The sequence below is a fragment of the Condylura cristata genome, unplaced genomic scaffold (genome assembly GCF_000260355.1).
Source record: "Condylura cristata isolate star-nosed mole 26May11 unplaced genomic scaffold, ConCri1.0 scaffold00029, whole genome shotgun sequence".
In the NCBI taxonomy this organism is placed as follows: domain Eukaryota; kingdom Metazoa; phylum Chordata; class Mammalia; order Eulipotyphla; family Talpidae; genus Condylura; species Condylura cristata.
The window spans coordinates 20,446,158-20,461,726 of NW_004567130.1; the positions used below are offsets into that span (position 1 = coordinate 20,446,158).

General features: G+C 48.7%; 1 protein-coding gene and 1 long non-coding RNA gene across 3 annotated transcripts; one reads left to right on the top strand and one right to left on the bottom strand.

Moving 5' to 3' along the window:
* The first annotated feature begins 2,971 nt into the window (after positions 1 to 2,971).
* LOC105854207 lies at positions 2,972 to 9,698 on the top strand. Its single transcript, XR_001145896.1, has 3 exons — positions 2,972 to 3,122; positions 5,826 to 5,955; positions 8,600 to 9,698. It is a non-coding gene; the product is annotated as an uncharacterized LOC105854207 (long non-coding RNA).
* ZNF25 (zinc finger protein 25) lies at positions 3,130 to 14,340 on the bottom strand. 2 transcript variants are annotated; one of them, XM_004690741.2, is made up of 6 exons: positions 14,230 to 14,340; positions 12,185 to 12,251; positions 8,330 to 8,456; positions 7,983 to 8,072; positions 6,475 to 6,538; positions 3,130 to 6,004 (listed from the first exon to the last, which is right to left on the bottom strand). In XM_004690741.2, exons 2-6 carry the CDS (start codon positions 12,197 to 12,199, stop codon positions 4,918 to 4,920), a joined length of 1,383 nt encoding a protein of 460 aa, XP_004690798.1. In that variant the 5' UTR covers positions 12,200 to 12,251; positions 14,230 to 14,340; the 3' UTR covers positions 3,130 to 4,917. The 2 variants fall into 2 exon arrangements, with proteins under 2 accessions (XP_004690798.1, XP_012586349.1); XM_012730895.1 differs by having other exon boundaries at positions 12,185 to 12,301.
* Between the last annotated feature and the right edge of the window lie 1,229 nt (positions 14,341 to 15,569).

The window sequence follows — 15,569 nt, forward strand, 5'->3', positions numbered from 1 at the left end:
GGGCGCGCTGCGGCCTCGGCGCGGGGCAGGTGTATTTCCCACCAGCGGCGAGACCCGCGTGCCTGTGCTCGGGGGCCAGGGGCCGGCGCCGGGCGGCTCTCGGCGGTGGGGGTGACCCAGCCTGGGCTTCCGTGGCGCGTGCTTCCGCGCCGGACTCCAGCGAGGGGCAGGTGCTCTGCCCCCGGGACCGCGTCCCCCTGCGGTTTGCGCGGCCTGTTGATCTGCACAGCGACCGCCGGGGCATGGTGCTGTTCATGAAACGGTGTGTAGTGGGCCCCCTGGTCACGGTCACTTTTCACTTTCGGCTGTTTTTTTTAAGATGTATTTGTTTATGCACACGGAACTGTGGCACAGGCCAGAGGTGCAGGGGGTGGGAGGACTCCCCAGAGACAGAGCGGGGAGCAGCACAGGCTGATGGACTGAAATGCAGGGCTGAGGGGAGCAGTGGGGAGACTGGAGGGGTCTGCTGCGCCCTGGGGGCCCCTCCCTGGCGGAGGGGTGCAATCTAGGCCATAGCCCTGACCCCTGGGCCACCTTGTGGCCATATTTGAAGACCCCCACATGCGCCCGTTCATTTAGAGACCTGACGCTGTGCAGATGTCCTGTTCTACTGAGAGATTTGACCACTCATCTTAGTTTTCGTTGGTAGATTTTGCCTGCTAGAATTACTACTGTGGTCTGAAGGGTGATTTTTCTGTTTCACTTATTCCCTTTACACCAGCTGGAATTCTCTTGTGAAGAAAAGTTTTCATTTCCTGTTTACTTATTTGGAGTCAGAATACTAAATTATTGTTACTCAACCCCACCTTTTCACCAGTTCTCGGGACCCTCTCATCCGTCCTCTGCTGTATAATTTTTCCTTTGGCAAAACGTCAGATGGAATGATTTGATGTGTGTGTTCTGGGTCTGGCTTTCTCACTTAGCAAATGGCGGGAGTTCCATCGCCACTAGGGAGCTGACCAGTGCTTCTCCCTAGTGCGGGCTGAGCGCTTCGCCCTGGCTGAGGCTTTTGCACATCTCCCTTGCAGACAAGTCTCTTTACAGGCTTTGTCCCTTTTGAGATTGGTTGTTTGTAAGGGTATCTGGGAACTAGACGCTTAACAAAATAGATGATTTTCCAATATTTCTTCTTCTTCCATTGACTCTTAATAATAGATCCGTTGATTCAAAAGGCTTGAGTTTTGGCAGAGTCTGTGTATGTATTTTTCTTTTGTTGTGTGTGTATTTCACGTCATATCTGAGGATCCATTGCCAGATCTAAGGCCGTGAATACTTACTCCTTTACTTTCTTTTTTGTTGTAGTTCTAACTCTTACATTTTGCTCTTTGATCAGTCTTGAGTTTTCGTGTATAATACAAGGAAAGGGCCCGGCTTCATTCGCCTGGGAATGTTCTGCTGTCCAGACACCAGCGGTGGAAGTGGCTGTTTCCTGCCGCACGTGAAAGGGCTTTGGCAGCCTGTGGGGAGTCAGTTGGCCACGGGTGTTCGGGTTTGTTTCTGGACTGTCAGTGCTGGTCAGTTGATCTCTGGCTCTCCTTATGCCAGTCCCGTGCTGTTTCCATAGTTCTAGCCTCGTAGCGACACTCGAAATGAGGATACAGGAGTCCTCCAGTTTGTTCGTTGCCAGAGCTGTTTCTCAGTCGAGGCTGAGTGTTCTCTCTTGGCTTTCTCGCTGTGTCTTCTCTTTGCATTACGTGTATCGTCGTTGCTCCAGGAATCAGAGTACACATTTGACTCTCGCCCACTGTCCGGTGACGATGCCCCACTGCGCGTGTGATGCAGAAACCTCAGTCACACACAGCGCTTCATTGCCCCTTTCCTGGCACTGCTCTGCGCGGTTGTCGTGTACACACCCCACGCCCAAGACGACAGGGAATTTAGCTGGTTGTGGACTGAATGTTTACATCCCCCAAGAGGTCGTTTGTTAAGCCTCGATTGCCCGACGGGATGGTCCTCGGGGGTAGACGCTGGGAGTCCATGAGAGTAGACGAGACCAGAAGGATGGAGCCCAAGGTGGCAGCAGCACCCTGTCACGGCACCGTGCTTGTGCCTCCTCAGTGTTCTCTGCCACAAAGGCGGCAGAAGTCCGCAGCCTACAGCCCAGAAGAGGCTCACCCTGGAGTTCAGCCATGATGGCCCCTAGTCTCACATTTTAACCTTCAGAAACAGGAAGAATAAATTTGTTGCTTGTCAACTACTAGAATTTTGTGTGCCAGCCTAAAAAGACAAACGTGGTCCAGAATGTAAAGTGCCTGGAAGATGAGTTTGACATCTCGTCTTCACAGTAAGGAAAAAGATAGAAGGACCACTCTTCTCTCAGCATTGAGGCAACTGGGGTCTCAAGGCAGAGCGCCAGGAGAACCCCACGCCTGTAGCCACTACCGCCTGGACATGCCCGTGTGTGAGGAACTGCAGGGGCACCCCAGACTCACCCGAGAGTTCGCCGTTCCGAAGTGGGTGGAGAGGAGCGGGCTTTCGGGAACTGGAGTGCAGAGCCGAGTGTCTGCCTTCCAGTCATAAGGCCCAGGTTGCTGGAGTGAGGCTGCGGCTGACCTGCTGGTCTTCCAGGGAATGGCCTCGTCAAACCTGTTGTTGGTTTGCTTTCAGAACCGTGCTGCCACGGTGGCTGGGCTTCGTGAGGGTATGTGCCGGGGTGCTGTCTCCCCTAGACTGTGTGCAGCTCTCAGAATTGCCCCTGATCCGTCAAGGCTGAGGTTTCTGGTTCCTGGCTCGAGCACAGGCCCACAAACAGTGAGCTTCAGGCTTCCCTGAGTTTGGACTCGAACATTCATTTCCGCCAGAGCTTTTAGACTTTATTCTTAACAGATCTGCCAGAGTTATTGGGGCATCCTCAGCAAGAATTAATTTTTACTTGCTTCTCAGATGAGGGGTTTTGAGGTGTTAGAAAATGTATTTGCTTCCTCAGCAGGTTGAAGTAAAGAACAATTCTAAAGGCGAGTCTAAGAAAATATATTTGTTTCCTCAGCAGGTTGAAGTAAAGAACAATTCCAAAGGCACGTCTACAGACAAATATTTCGTCTTACACCTCCACCACTATGGCATGGCCAAGTCAGAAGTGAGGAGAATACTGGTAACAATACCACTTTCAGAAATGATAACATGTAAGTACAACGTATACTTTATTCTTAAGATACAAGCACTTAATACATATAAGCATTTTAAGCGTTCATTAGTGTTAAGTATCGATACTTCATCAGAATAAGTCAAAGGTCAGCTTCGCAGGGAGGAATAATGTGGCAGGATTTAGATTGAAGCAGCATTCAACAGTTACACTAAGTGCAGGCAGTAAGAGAACTTTGCTAGAAACGGAGCAATACTAGTCATGCTGAGAAAAACGATCATTTTCACATGTTACAAAATGCCTTTAGTTTTTCCGATCATTGAGAAAAATAAAGCCATTCTGAACCTGCAGGCTACAAAAGTGGGCAGTTGGACAGCTCTGAGTCACTTGTGGGGATACAAATCACCAACTCAAGGCACTATGGCAGATGAGTGTTGGTAGCCGATTTTTTTTTTTTTTTTTTGCAGCTTACTGCAATAAATACAGACTGTAATGATGCCACTATATCTAACCTAGAGTGCTTCTGTGTCTCGCGCACGATTGCACGGGATTGGGAGTACTTTCAAAGTATTAGCTCGTCACACCACAAGCAGGCCTTACAGAAGCGGAGGCGCGGAGAGGCTGCAGCTCGGGGAGCTCAGCGCCGGCACGCTCCATGAGCGCTGTGCCGTGCTCAGACTCGCACAAAAAGTGCAGGTGCAGCAGCTCGGCCCCTGCTCAGCACCCAGCGAAGACAGCTGTGTCTTCACGGAGCGCCTCTGGTGTCTGTTGTTAGAGTGCAACACCACTGATTCCGATTGCCTTTACAGACAAGCAGGTGTCTGCAGTGTGTCCCTAGTGTAAACGCTGGCTGAACATGAGACCAATGAAAATGTTACCCTCATATTTTTAGTTCTTTTCTGAAGGATTAGTTCAGTAACAAGGTCTGTACCCACTTACAAATGAGGAGAAGATGCAGAAGGCTAAGAGAACATTACACTTAAAACACATTGTTAACAGGAGCCATGGCAGACACTTCCTGTGAGACATCTTTATACACGGAAACACCATAAACTGGGGTTACCTATTTTCCTGCATAAATTATGAATGGGTTTTACATGCACATCAGACGTTTTGTAGTACATCACACACACGTAAGTCCCACGTACTGCAGGGTTCTGTGAGTGCTTTGAATGGTGTGGCATGATTATTCAATTGATTTGTGCTTTTTAAAAAGCTACATACAGCTATGTATTTGCAGGTTTCTTTAAAAGAAAACCTTAGAATCAGGCCTACAACATGATTTAGAGTATAACTACTTTCCTCAGTACAAATACACTGAAGTTTTGTTTAAAAGCTTTCACATATTTAAAATACCTATCAAGGTTTCCTATCCCAGCACCAACAGTCTGACACTCACTGCATCTCAGTCCTTGACAAAGGCTTCTCTAGCTGTTGCAGTCTCTGCAGTTATCATCTTTTGAGTATCTAACGTGAGTCTAACTAGTATAAAAAGGTTTCTCAAGTGCTCGGGATACTGACAGGAGTTTCTCAACTCACGTGAGCTTTGGGAAGTCTAGACATGACTATACTGACCAAAAACTCCCAAAACTCACTTTACTTAAGGAATTTCTCTCCTATGTTGTACAATAAATCTTGACTCGTGTTTTATAATTTGTAGGGATTCTGCTCTCTATGTTGCTTGATATTTAGTAAAGTCTAACATTGGCAGAAATTCCTCCCTTATAGACTTACAGGATTAACTTCTGTATGGATGTCTATAAGGAAAGATTGTGGCTCAGACTTTCCCATATCGATGCTGTTCACAAAATTTATGTCTTATGTGAATTATCTGATTATTTTGAAGGATGAATGTGAAGAATTTCCTCATTTGTGCCATTTATAGACTTTCCCTTTGTATGTATCACCTGGTGTGCGGTGAGTTTTGATCTCTGAATAAATCTTTTCTTACACTCTGGACATTCATAAGGCTTCTCCCCTGTGTGTTTTCTCTCATGTATGACAAAATGTGACTTCTGAGAGAAGGACTTCCCACATTCCTTGCATGAGTAAGGCTTCTCTCCTGTGTGGGTCCTTTGATGTAATTTGAGAACTGAGTTCACAGAGAAAGATTTCCCACATTCATTACATTCATAGGGCTTCTCCCCTGTATGTTTTCTCTGATGTTTAGTGAGGTCTGACTTATAGTAAAAGCTTTTTCCACATTTAGTACATTCAAAGGGCTTCTCCCCTGTGTGGGTTCGCTGATGTACTGTGAGGGCAGACTTCTGGAAGAAGCATTTCTTACACTCTTTACATTCAAAAGGTTTTTCTCCTGTGTGAGTTCTCTGGTGGGTTTTGAGGTGTGAATTTCTAGAAAAGACCTTTCCACATTCCTTACATTTATAGGGCTTCTCCCCTGTATGTGTTCTCTGATGTACTGTGAGATGTGATTTCTGGGAAAAATATTTCCCACATTCTTTACATTCATACGGTTTTTCCCCTGTGTGTGTTTTCTGATGCACCAGGAGGTATGCCTTAACATAGAAAAACTTCCCACATTCAGTACATTCAAATGGTTTCTCGCCTGTGTGTGTTTTCTGATGTTCCATGAGGTGTGGTTTCTGATAGAAGGATTTCTCGCACTGATTACATTCATAGGGTTTCTCCCCCGCATGGGTTCTCAAATGTCTACTGAGAGACGACAGGTGGCAGAAGGTTTTCGCACATTCTTTACATTCATAGTTTTTCTCTCTGGTGGTAGTTTTCTTCGGTGCCGTGCAGTCTTCATTCCTGGACCTCCCGCTCTCACTGGGCCTGCTCTTCGGATGGGTATGCTGGTGCACAATGAGGGCAGTCTTCTGGCAGAAGGACTTTCCACAGTCATTACATTTGTAAGTTTTCTCTCCGGTAGATTTCTGGTGTTTTGTGAGTTCTCCATTCCTAGAGGGAATTTTCCAGAGTCATTAATGTACAAAGACACTGCTTACCAGCCTGCTGTTTTTTTCCAGCTAACTCTGAGAACTGATCTCTCCGTTCCCATGTATATTAGATTTATAGGGTTTCTCCACTATGACTGTTCTCTGACAAACTTTCTGATTTGACGTTTTGTAGAAGGAATCTCAACCTGCATTATATTCATAGGGTGTTTCAATTGTCTAAATTCTACTTTATAGATGAAAGCTGCTTTTATTTGGTAATTAAGAAATCAAGAGACTGCTTCAAAGTTTGACTTTCCTGATCCTGAAAAAATCTGCTATGAAAAAGGTTCCAATCTGGATTGTAACCTTTGACTCACCTCCATCTTAGTTTCCTAACATTTAGTATTAACTAGCATTCTCCAACATCCAGTAGCCCCTTCAAGTCTCTTTCTTACAAAGCCTCTAGCTTTAAAATTGAATTCTGGAACTTGCCTTGAACTTCCAGCTTGGCATTCCTGATTTCTTGCTCCGAGATCATGACTATCCCGTAGGTCTTCTACAAAGGAATCCGAAATAGCATTTGAATCCTGGTACATCATTATGGTTACAAGGTTAATTCTTAACCTTCAGGCCAGTATCCACAAATGAAGGAACTTTCAGGTGCAAATTTCCTTCAGTGCCACTGACTTGTAAGAAACAAACTCTAAAAACTGCTATAGCAGAGTGGAGAAGGAAAATAGTTCTAAGCCTAGTACCTGTGATGCTTTTTATGTACAACCTTAAAAATAAGAGAGGAAGAAATTAAGATACCTCAACCCCCAAAAAGAATAAAGATGAGAAAAATGATATTCAAAATGTTACTAAAGGAGAGGAACAGAGGGACTTCTAGAGAACAGTCTAGGTTCATGAAGAGCAATGAGAAGTTAAGGAAAGGATGAGAAAAATTAATAAACAATTGTATTCACTAGAAATAGAAGTGGGAAGAGCTAAATGGGGGAAGAAGCTAAGGCCAGGCCTTCATCTGCGCAAACCCAGTGTGCATGCTGGGTTCCCAGGGCTGAGCAGTCTGCCCTTCCCCTCGGCCCTCTCTACTCATACATGACCGCACTGGAGTGCTCAGAGTAGGCATTTCTCTGTGTACAGGCAGAGTCCTATAACTTGAGCTTTTACTCTCCGTCTAGTGGCTTAATTTTTATGACTTAGGACAGAAGAACTCTCAGTAGTCACCATAAGGGACACAACAGAAGACAGTGTGACTTTCACTTGTTCACCAAAATCCAGTCTTTCAGTGAGTACCTAGTGAACAACTAATAAGGGCCATGCAGCATTCCTTTTCCTGGTAACACCTGTGTGCACAAATCAGAAAGTAAGTGAACGTCAGCTTAGGAAGCAGAATGAGGCTGTGTTTGTGCTTTCCCCAGCTTAGGGATAAACAGTGCTATAAATCTATGAGGTGCAGCCAGTTTTAGGAAGGCTGGTCATTGTTTTGTGGACTAATACATCCAGAAGGAAGCGTCAAGTGTGAAATAATGTGACTTACAAGAGACAACGATTTGTGATCTGAGCTCAGAATCTAAAGAGATGAAGTGAAAACTGGTGCTGAAAATAACTAAGGCCCTTGTCAGTGAAAGAAAGGAAACGGCATTTAAAAACAGTGTGTTAGATTCATACTTTAGTATTAGAGCTACAAATTTCAATGGCAGGAAATAACTAGAAATCTATTTTTAAAAGATAAACTGAAAGCCTAAAAGACAAGGTTAGGCAGGCGTGAGATTTTATATATAGGAAAGAGAGGTAGACTAACTTAAAGCATCACCCACAGGAGGGAATTCAGGTGGAGAGAATAAAAACTGGGAGGCGGGACTTAAGTGGCTCACGGAAAAAGCTTAGGTGTGCTCTATCAGTCAAAAAGTGCTAAGCATTTCAAAGAGATTCCTAGTAAATATTTCAAAAGGTTTCAATCATCTCACTAATGACATGGGTTAAAATTTCTTACTTACCAGGGTAGTTCTGGTGTGGAAATTCTAATTGCGATGGCTCTTTTCTTTGCTTCGACTTGAAGACTGCATTTCGTTTAGTCACACGATAACCTAACGATGGAAAAGAGAAATAATACAAGTTTCCTGGCATTTAGGGTCTCTGCAGGATTAGTTCCCACTCATACTTGGCACTTGTACTGCATTCTTTCAGTGGCAAAGGTGGTGACAAGTTATTTTTGTTACCCCAACATGGATTCATAAGCTTTGACCCCTGAAATACAGCTAGTATCATCAACTCTGTGGGAGTCCAGAAACTAGAAAAGGAAATGCACGCTACTAGTAGTTACAAATCGAGAAAGTTTTCTTACCCACTGAGATCAGGAGACTATAGTTGTCCTGCATCACTTCTCTGTACAGTGTCCTCTGAGCACTGTTCAGTAACTGCCACTCCTCTGGGGTGAATTCCACAACAACATCCTTGAATGTTACTTGTCCCTGTAAACATACCAGTTTAGACTGAAGGGATCAGAATAAAATACCAATGAACAGATGCATAAACCAGTTCTTAATGTACTGACTCGAATTTACTCTGGACAGTGTGGATGCACTACTACTCTGTATTATGCTTTTACCCATAGATAAAATATCGGTTCACTATGTCCTTCATGAGCTACAACTTCTGCCTGGAACTCTGCTGGGGTAGAAAGATGAACGGGAGCCACTATGCCTGCCGTCAGGAAGCTTACATGCTGCCGGAAAGGCAGAGTAAATGCTTATTACATGTGGTATGAACACTGAGTTTTATGACAGAACAAATGGTTGCAAGTTGGGATAGCTATTCGCATATAAAATTAGATTTCACTAGCTGGTCAAACTGAGAATATAAACTTTAGGAACAAAGAACACTGGCAAAGACATAGCAACATTAAAAAAAAATGGAAAGGACCGGAAACTACATGTAAAATAGTGTAAGAACAGGACCGAGGACCAAGGCTCGTTAGAAGGTGAGAGAGTCAAGTCAGGTAACAGAACATAAAGGAATCTGAATGCTGGACCGTGTCTCTGGAACATTAAAATATATCTGCGTGCCTACCGATTAGGTGCCTGCTCCCAGATACAACGGCTGGTCAACATACAACATTTGTAAATATATTACTCTGCTTATTAAAACGCGACAAGTTCTATTCTGTTTATAAAAGAACAGAATATGAGTAGATGTTTTCTTTCAGGCTATTTGGATGCTTAGGCATCTTTGGAGTGCGCCCTTTCACTTTGTAGGTGGGGAGACGGATAGCAGGGGTCACTGACGGGACAGATGTCAGAGAAAAGAACTTTAAAGTAGCAAAGACAAATGGCCCGTGAGAAAAACAGACTGTTAGAAAATTAAAAGAGCTATGTGCAGTAATAACATGCATGCTGCAGTACTGCAGTGATGGGGCAAAGCGTAACAATTCGGTAATTACTGGAAATGGACAGACAGGATGGGCGAGGGCAGAATGACTCAGTGTCTACTAAGTACCAGTGCTAATTAGTATCATTCCTTCATTTCTATGGATCAAAGTATTTAAGGCTATGAACTTTCCTCCAGTAACTGCTGTATTTATACTTATGAGATTAGAATCTGAAATGTAGCATTTTCACTTGAATATTTGGCAGGCTGTAAATTCTTATCTCACTACTTTTTCTTGAAAATACTGCATTATTCCTTTTAAATATATTTACATACTACTAACATGAGGCATGTCAATTTTATTTCCTTCCTTGCCGGATGACATTGGACTTTTACTCATGAAACCCAGAGTATATTCTTTCCTTTCCTTTAAATAAGTCTAATAGTGGCATTAGATTCGATCTTGATGTTTGCCATTCTGAGATGATTCTCTTTGGCAAATGGAGAGTAATCAAAGTGGCACATAAGAAAAAAAAAAGAGATACAAAAAGACAACCTTGGAGAAATTAAGAGAAATGACATAAAGCATACAGGAAGAAAACTATATTGCTTAGGTCCGTCTGTATCATAAATCACTGTAAGTATAAAAAAAGGAATATAATGGCAGAGTAAATGAAATTATAAACCAGATATACATCACAACTCACTTTAGAGCCAAACACACATACAGTTTGAAAGTGACAAACAAAAACTTATTTCATGAAAACAGCAATCAAAAAGAGTTCGGCTGGCTACACAAATAAAAGAAAACATGAGTCCTAAGTGAAAAACTGATACAGGATGAAGGACACTATGTATTGGTAAAAGGGTCACTTCATCAAGAAGATAAAGTATTTATATCTAGCAAAGGGAGCCCCAAAATATGTAAAGTAAAAAAAAAAGTTACAGATTTAAATGAGATATGTGCAGTTGTGAGCAGTAATGGACGACAGCATCAGACAGGAAGTGAGGACTGCAGAGCACGCCTCAGCAGTTAGATCTGCAGGACACGTGGGCTCCTCACCCTGCGCGACAGACTATGCATTCGCCGCAAGTGCGTGTGAGGCTTCTCCTGGACAGACAGCGACAGCATGCACTCCCCGAGTCAGACCTCCAAACACGAGAGGACCCAGGTCACCCACAGCATGTTTTCCAGCCACAGTGGAACAAAGGTAGAGCTCAGTCACAGAAGGAAATGGAGCTTCACAAAGCACGTGGATACTCAGCAGCACGCTCCAACAGCAACGCACCACAGAAAACCCCCGGGATGCCCAGACACTCAGAGAAGGGAAATGAAAAAGCAGTGCACCGAGGCAAGCAGGCCACGCTCAGGCCACGGTCTGCTGGACCCTTTAACATGGCCTCACGTGGACTAGCGTGGACTCCAGACTAGATGCAGACCGTGAGCCCTGCTCAGGTAGATGCTCCCCGGTGCCATTACAGCCTGGTGACTTCTCAAGGAACAAGGGCTGAATCGTGGTGTGGACATACCAAGGCATTATTTAGCTGTTAGTACAAGGCGGATGAACTTGCAAAACCTTACGCTAAGTGAGAGGCCAAGCACAGTGGCCGGGGTTATGTGATGGCATGCATATGAAGCCGCCAGTGTGTAGACACAGTAGATGGCAAGCTGCCAGTGACATGGGCGCGTTTTCTTCGAGGTGGCGAAAAATGTTTTGAAACTACGTGTGGCGTGGTGCACAGCAGGGTGAATATTCTGCATGCCACCGCTTGTACTTTAAAATGACCACTGTTAACATCAGAGATAGCTTCTAAGAATTAGGAGTTGTTAAGCCCAACGTGAAGAACACAGATACTCCCAATCTCTTAATTTTCACCGGAAAGCTCAACCTTTAACAATGGCCACACGTAATGAGATTTGCTGTCCTTGAAGACATGTTCATTTCACCCATTTCTGAGAAAAAAAATTTTAAATACACAAATCTCTCGTTGCCCGTCAAATTTGCCTGCCAAATCTCAGCCCAAATCTCACTTTGCCCCTCAGCTGCTCTTTTATGGAAAAAGGCCCACGGCATGTGGCTGTGCGAGTTCACACGCCGGACAATCAAGTGCTTTTTCCTCAAGACACCAGACACTGAAAAGCATGCGTATTTCATGTGACTTTCCCTTTGGGTCACAGGGAATCTTATAAAGATGTGAACTCAAGGGTCAAGATTTAATCATTTTTCATCAAGAATATACATAAGGCTGACAATTTACTGTAAGTAACTCGAGGAGGAAGACAAAGTCACGGTGTCATTGTCTTGATTAATATCAAGAGGCAACAATCAATCGCTTATTTTTAAAGATTTACTTATTTATGCACACAAGAACTGGGGTACAGGCCAGAGGTGCGGGGTGGTGAGAGGACTCCCCAGAGATAGTGGGGAGCAGAACAGGCAGATGGACAAAGTACACTGCTGAGGGGAGCAGCGGGGAGACAGGAGAGGTCTGCTGTGCCCTGTGGGTCACTCCCTGGCTGGGGATCGAACTCCTGCTGCAGTGGCCACAGATAGCTTCCCAGTGCTGCGCCCCAACTTGTCACGCCACCAAGGAGGGTCCAACAATTGCTTTTATACCATCAATTCAAACTGCATTTTAATGTTTTGATCTCTGACCCCTAAAAAAAATCTTGGGGTTCCCAATGATGTGCAGATGTCTCTGAGAATTGGGGTTGCTTGGCAAACATTCCCTGCAGATGATTTTTTAAGTATTTCCAGTGTTTAATACATGACATTCCTTCCTCAAGTCACTGAAACACACACTGAAATGAAGAAAGAACTAAATTACTTACCCTGGATTTTTTCATTTTCTGCTGCTCTTGGGAAAGGATTGAAACTATGAAGCCAGATCAGGGAAAGCTGGAAGACAGATGTCATAAAAGAATTTATCCTACATCTCCAGGAAGCACCTGTGAGAAATTTCCACAGAACATTTTAGTAACAGATTAAGCTATGAGAAATGTTCTTCGGGCCATGGAGGAATGGAAAACAACACTCAAGGAGCACCGCGCGTGCCACGGTGGCTCTGCCTTACCTTGATGACCAGGGGCATCTTAAACATTTTTCCTGCTAGTCTATTTGGAAAATTATGTATCCATTTACTAAATAATACAAAAGAGCTTAACATTGAAGCATCTGGCCTGCAGATGCAGGAGCCAGGTCTGGTGCCTGCACAGGTATGGAGCCCGTGTGGCAGCGGTGAGCGAGCGCAGGAACGGTGCGTCATGCCAGGTTTCCTTATTGGTCCTACAAGCCTCACAGGGTTGGGTCCTCAAAGCCCTCGAAAGAAGCCCTGAACTGCAGTTTCTCAAAATCCACTTCCCCAGGGACACTTTTGACTTACGCACAACAGAGTGGACTGGACACCACGGTTCTGTGCCACACTGCTAGCCAGTCGCAGTCGCACTGCAGGTGTCATTCAGGTAGCGGAAATGGCGAGTTCTGAGCGGCCTTTGTATGCCACTTCCGACCGGAGGCACTGACCGGTCTCCGCAAATCCACTAGGTCCACAAATAGCGGGTCGGGCAGACGGCACGGACCCCCCTGGGACGGCCCTAGGACGCATTCCTAAAACTGACCGGTGCTGCCGTGACCACTAATCTGCCGACTGGCAGAAACCTACCTGCTGAAACTGGCCACCGTCATCCCGAAACGGGCTTTTCCGTCCCCAGCAAGAGGCGGCCAGCGCCGAGGAGGTGGTGCTTACAGTTTGCCAGGGGAAAGCCCAGGGGCAGCGGCCGCCCCCGCGAAAGGGCAGCCTGGTGGAGAGGGGGGAGGGTCCCCACCCAGAGGAGGGCGGGAAGTGAGCTGTTCCCCCTGCCCGAAATCGCCCGCCCTCGAGGTGAAGCCCCAGACGGGACTGACCCAGAGCGAGGCCAGGGCCCACAGCGTCTGAGGCACCTTCCTGCGGGGACCACAGAAACGGCGACACTGCCAGACCCCCCCCTCCCCCACGGCCTCCCCACGCCCGTGTCCTCCGCTCAGAGCCAGGAAACAGCCGCTCCCCAGGGCTCTGCCCCCAATCCTGCCTGGCTTGGCCTTGGTCTCTCCGGGTCCTCCCCCTGCTCAGCTCCGGCCTCCCTTGGCTGGGGCACAGAACCTGGACCCCCCCCCCCTTTTCCTGGGGACCCCCCACTTAAAATTTCTCCCAGCTCTAGACAGCATTCCAAATTTCTCCAGTAAAACTCAAAATGTCCTCAATTTATGTTTTAAAGATTTATTTATGTACAAAGAACGGGTGCAGGCCAGAGGTGCGGGTGTGAGAGGATTCCCAGAGGCAGAACGCCCGACTGACGAAGTCCACTGCTGAGGGGGCAGCGGGGAGACAGGAGGGTCTGCTGTGCCCTGGGGTCCCTCCCTGGCCGGGGGTGGAACTCTGCTGCAGGGGCTGGGGCAGCTCCGTGGGGCTGCGCTTCACCTCTTGGGCCCCAGAGTTCTCTGGAAGTTGCAAGAATTTTCCTAAACTGAGCCCCCATGCTGCCGGCCACAAACATTCTGGGTGGTCAGTGACGGCTCTGAGCAGCGCCAAAGCCTGGCCGGGAAGTGGACCAAGGCCCGTGGGCGACACCCGCCTGCCCGCCCAGGGTCTCTGCGGCCGCGCAAGCCCGGCAGGCCCAGCAGTGCGGCCGGCTGTTTGTCCGCGCCCTCCCGCCCGCGGAACGTGCCCCCTTCTTAGTGCATTGTGGGGGGCACCCGCCAGCGCGGCCCCCGAGCCCAGGGCCCGCACGGGAAGGCGCCGCCCGCGCCCCAGGCCATCCCGGCTCCCGGCCAACCGCAGCTGCCAGCGGGGCCCCGCCCCGGCCCGGCCCGGCCCAGCCGCGGGGCGGCCTTCACACACCTGCTGGGGCGGCCTCGGGTCCGGCCCGCGCAGCCTCCACCCCGCCCTCTGAGGAGCCGCGACCACCTGCCGGCACCCGAGACCTCCGACCCCCTGGGGTGTCAGGCCGAAGATGGCGACTTCGAACCCGGGGTGGAGGTGCGCGTGCGCAGAAGGCGCCTTGGGCCTCACTCCGAGACTACGCTTCCCAGGAGTCTCCGCGGCAGCGCCGGGGTGTCGCGTAGAGAGCGACGGGTGGTAACGCAGCCATGAGTCATCAGGCCTGGCCAGCCAGGCGGGGAGTGGTCACAGCGGCGACTGCCCGCGGTCCTTTGCGTTCTTGTAACAAGGGAGGTTGACCGGCACATTTACGGTGGCCGGTCGTGTGTCTTCTCTGAGAAAGGACGTGCTCAGGTGGCCCGTCCCTATGGGACTAGCTCCTGGCTGGGTGCTGAGCTGTCCGAGTCCTTTGCGTGGCTTTCAACGTTAGCCCGTTCAGACGCACGTTCAGAGCGCTCATTGGCGCTCTTCACTGTTGCGCTTCCGTTTGCTGCACGTGCGCATGCGTGAACTCCTCCCTCCGCACGACGGATGCCGTCTGCCACGACAGTGTTTGGGAAGCGACTGAGGCGCCAGGGTGCTGCCTCTGCACTCCTGACCTTCCGGGGAGCCACCGAGCAAGCCCCAGTATGGGGGTGCGGGGGAACTCGGCGAACCCACCAAACCCCCACCTGTGACGCACGCGCAGCACTCCCCCTGGCGCGGAGACTCGGGGCGGAAGTGGGCCGCGCGCGCCCTCTGCGCATGCCTAGCCCGCCCCCACCGTGCGCTTCCGGTTTCCCTGCTTGCGCCCGTCCGGCGCGCGAGGCTGTTCCGAGGCCGCGGGGTCTCCGCGCTCCGCCGGGGCGCTCCCCCGGGGCTCGGGGAGGGCGTGGGGTGACCCGGGGCGGGGGCGATTTCGCGGACGCCCGGCTGGCGGGCTCTGGGGAGCTCCGGGTCGAGGGGCGCAGGCCGCCGCCCTCCCCGCGAGCGAGTTGCCAGGCGCCCCGGAAGGGGCCGCGGGAGTCGCCCGCGCGTCTCCCCGGCTTGAGAGTCTAAAGCGGAAAGAGTCGGACCCCGACCCCGAGCCGGTGCGGCCCCTCGCAGAGGAGCTCGTGCCCTGAAAGACGGGCTCGGGGTAGAGCGAAGGGGGTCGCTTTGAGGCCCGGCTTCGACCTCAGAATAAATCTGTGTCCCGAAAGCAGTTGCTCGCTTCCCTGTGGGGTCCGAGAAGCAGAGGGGGACAGGGGGTCCGAGAAGCAGAGGGGGACAGGGGGTCCGAGAAGCAGAGGGGGACAGGGGGTCCGAGAAGCAGAGGGGGA

Excerpts from the sequence above, each read along its gene's own strand:
- ZNF25 (XM_004690741.2), bottom strand. Across the intron at positions 8,073-8,329 it reads TAGTCTCCTGATCTCAGTGG|GTTATCGTGTGACTAAACGA; the intron begins GTAAGAAAACTT and ends TTCCATCGTTAG. Across the intron at positions 6,005-6,474 it reads TGCCAAGCTGGAAGTTCAAG|GAATGGAGAACTCACAAAAC; the intron begins GCAAGTTCCAGA and ends AATTCCCTCTAG.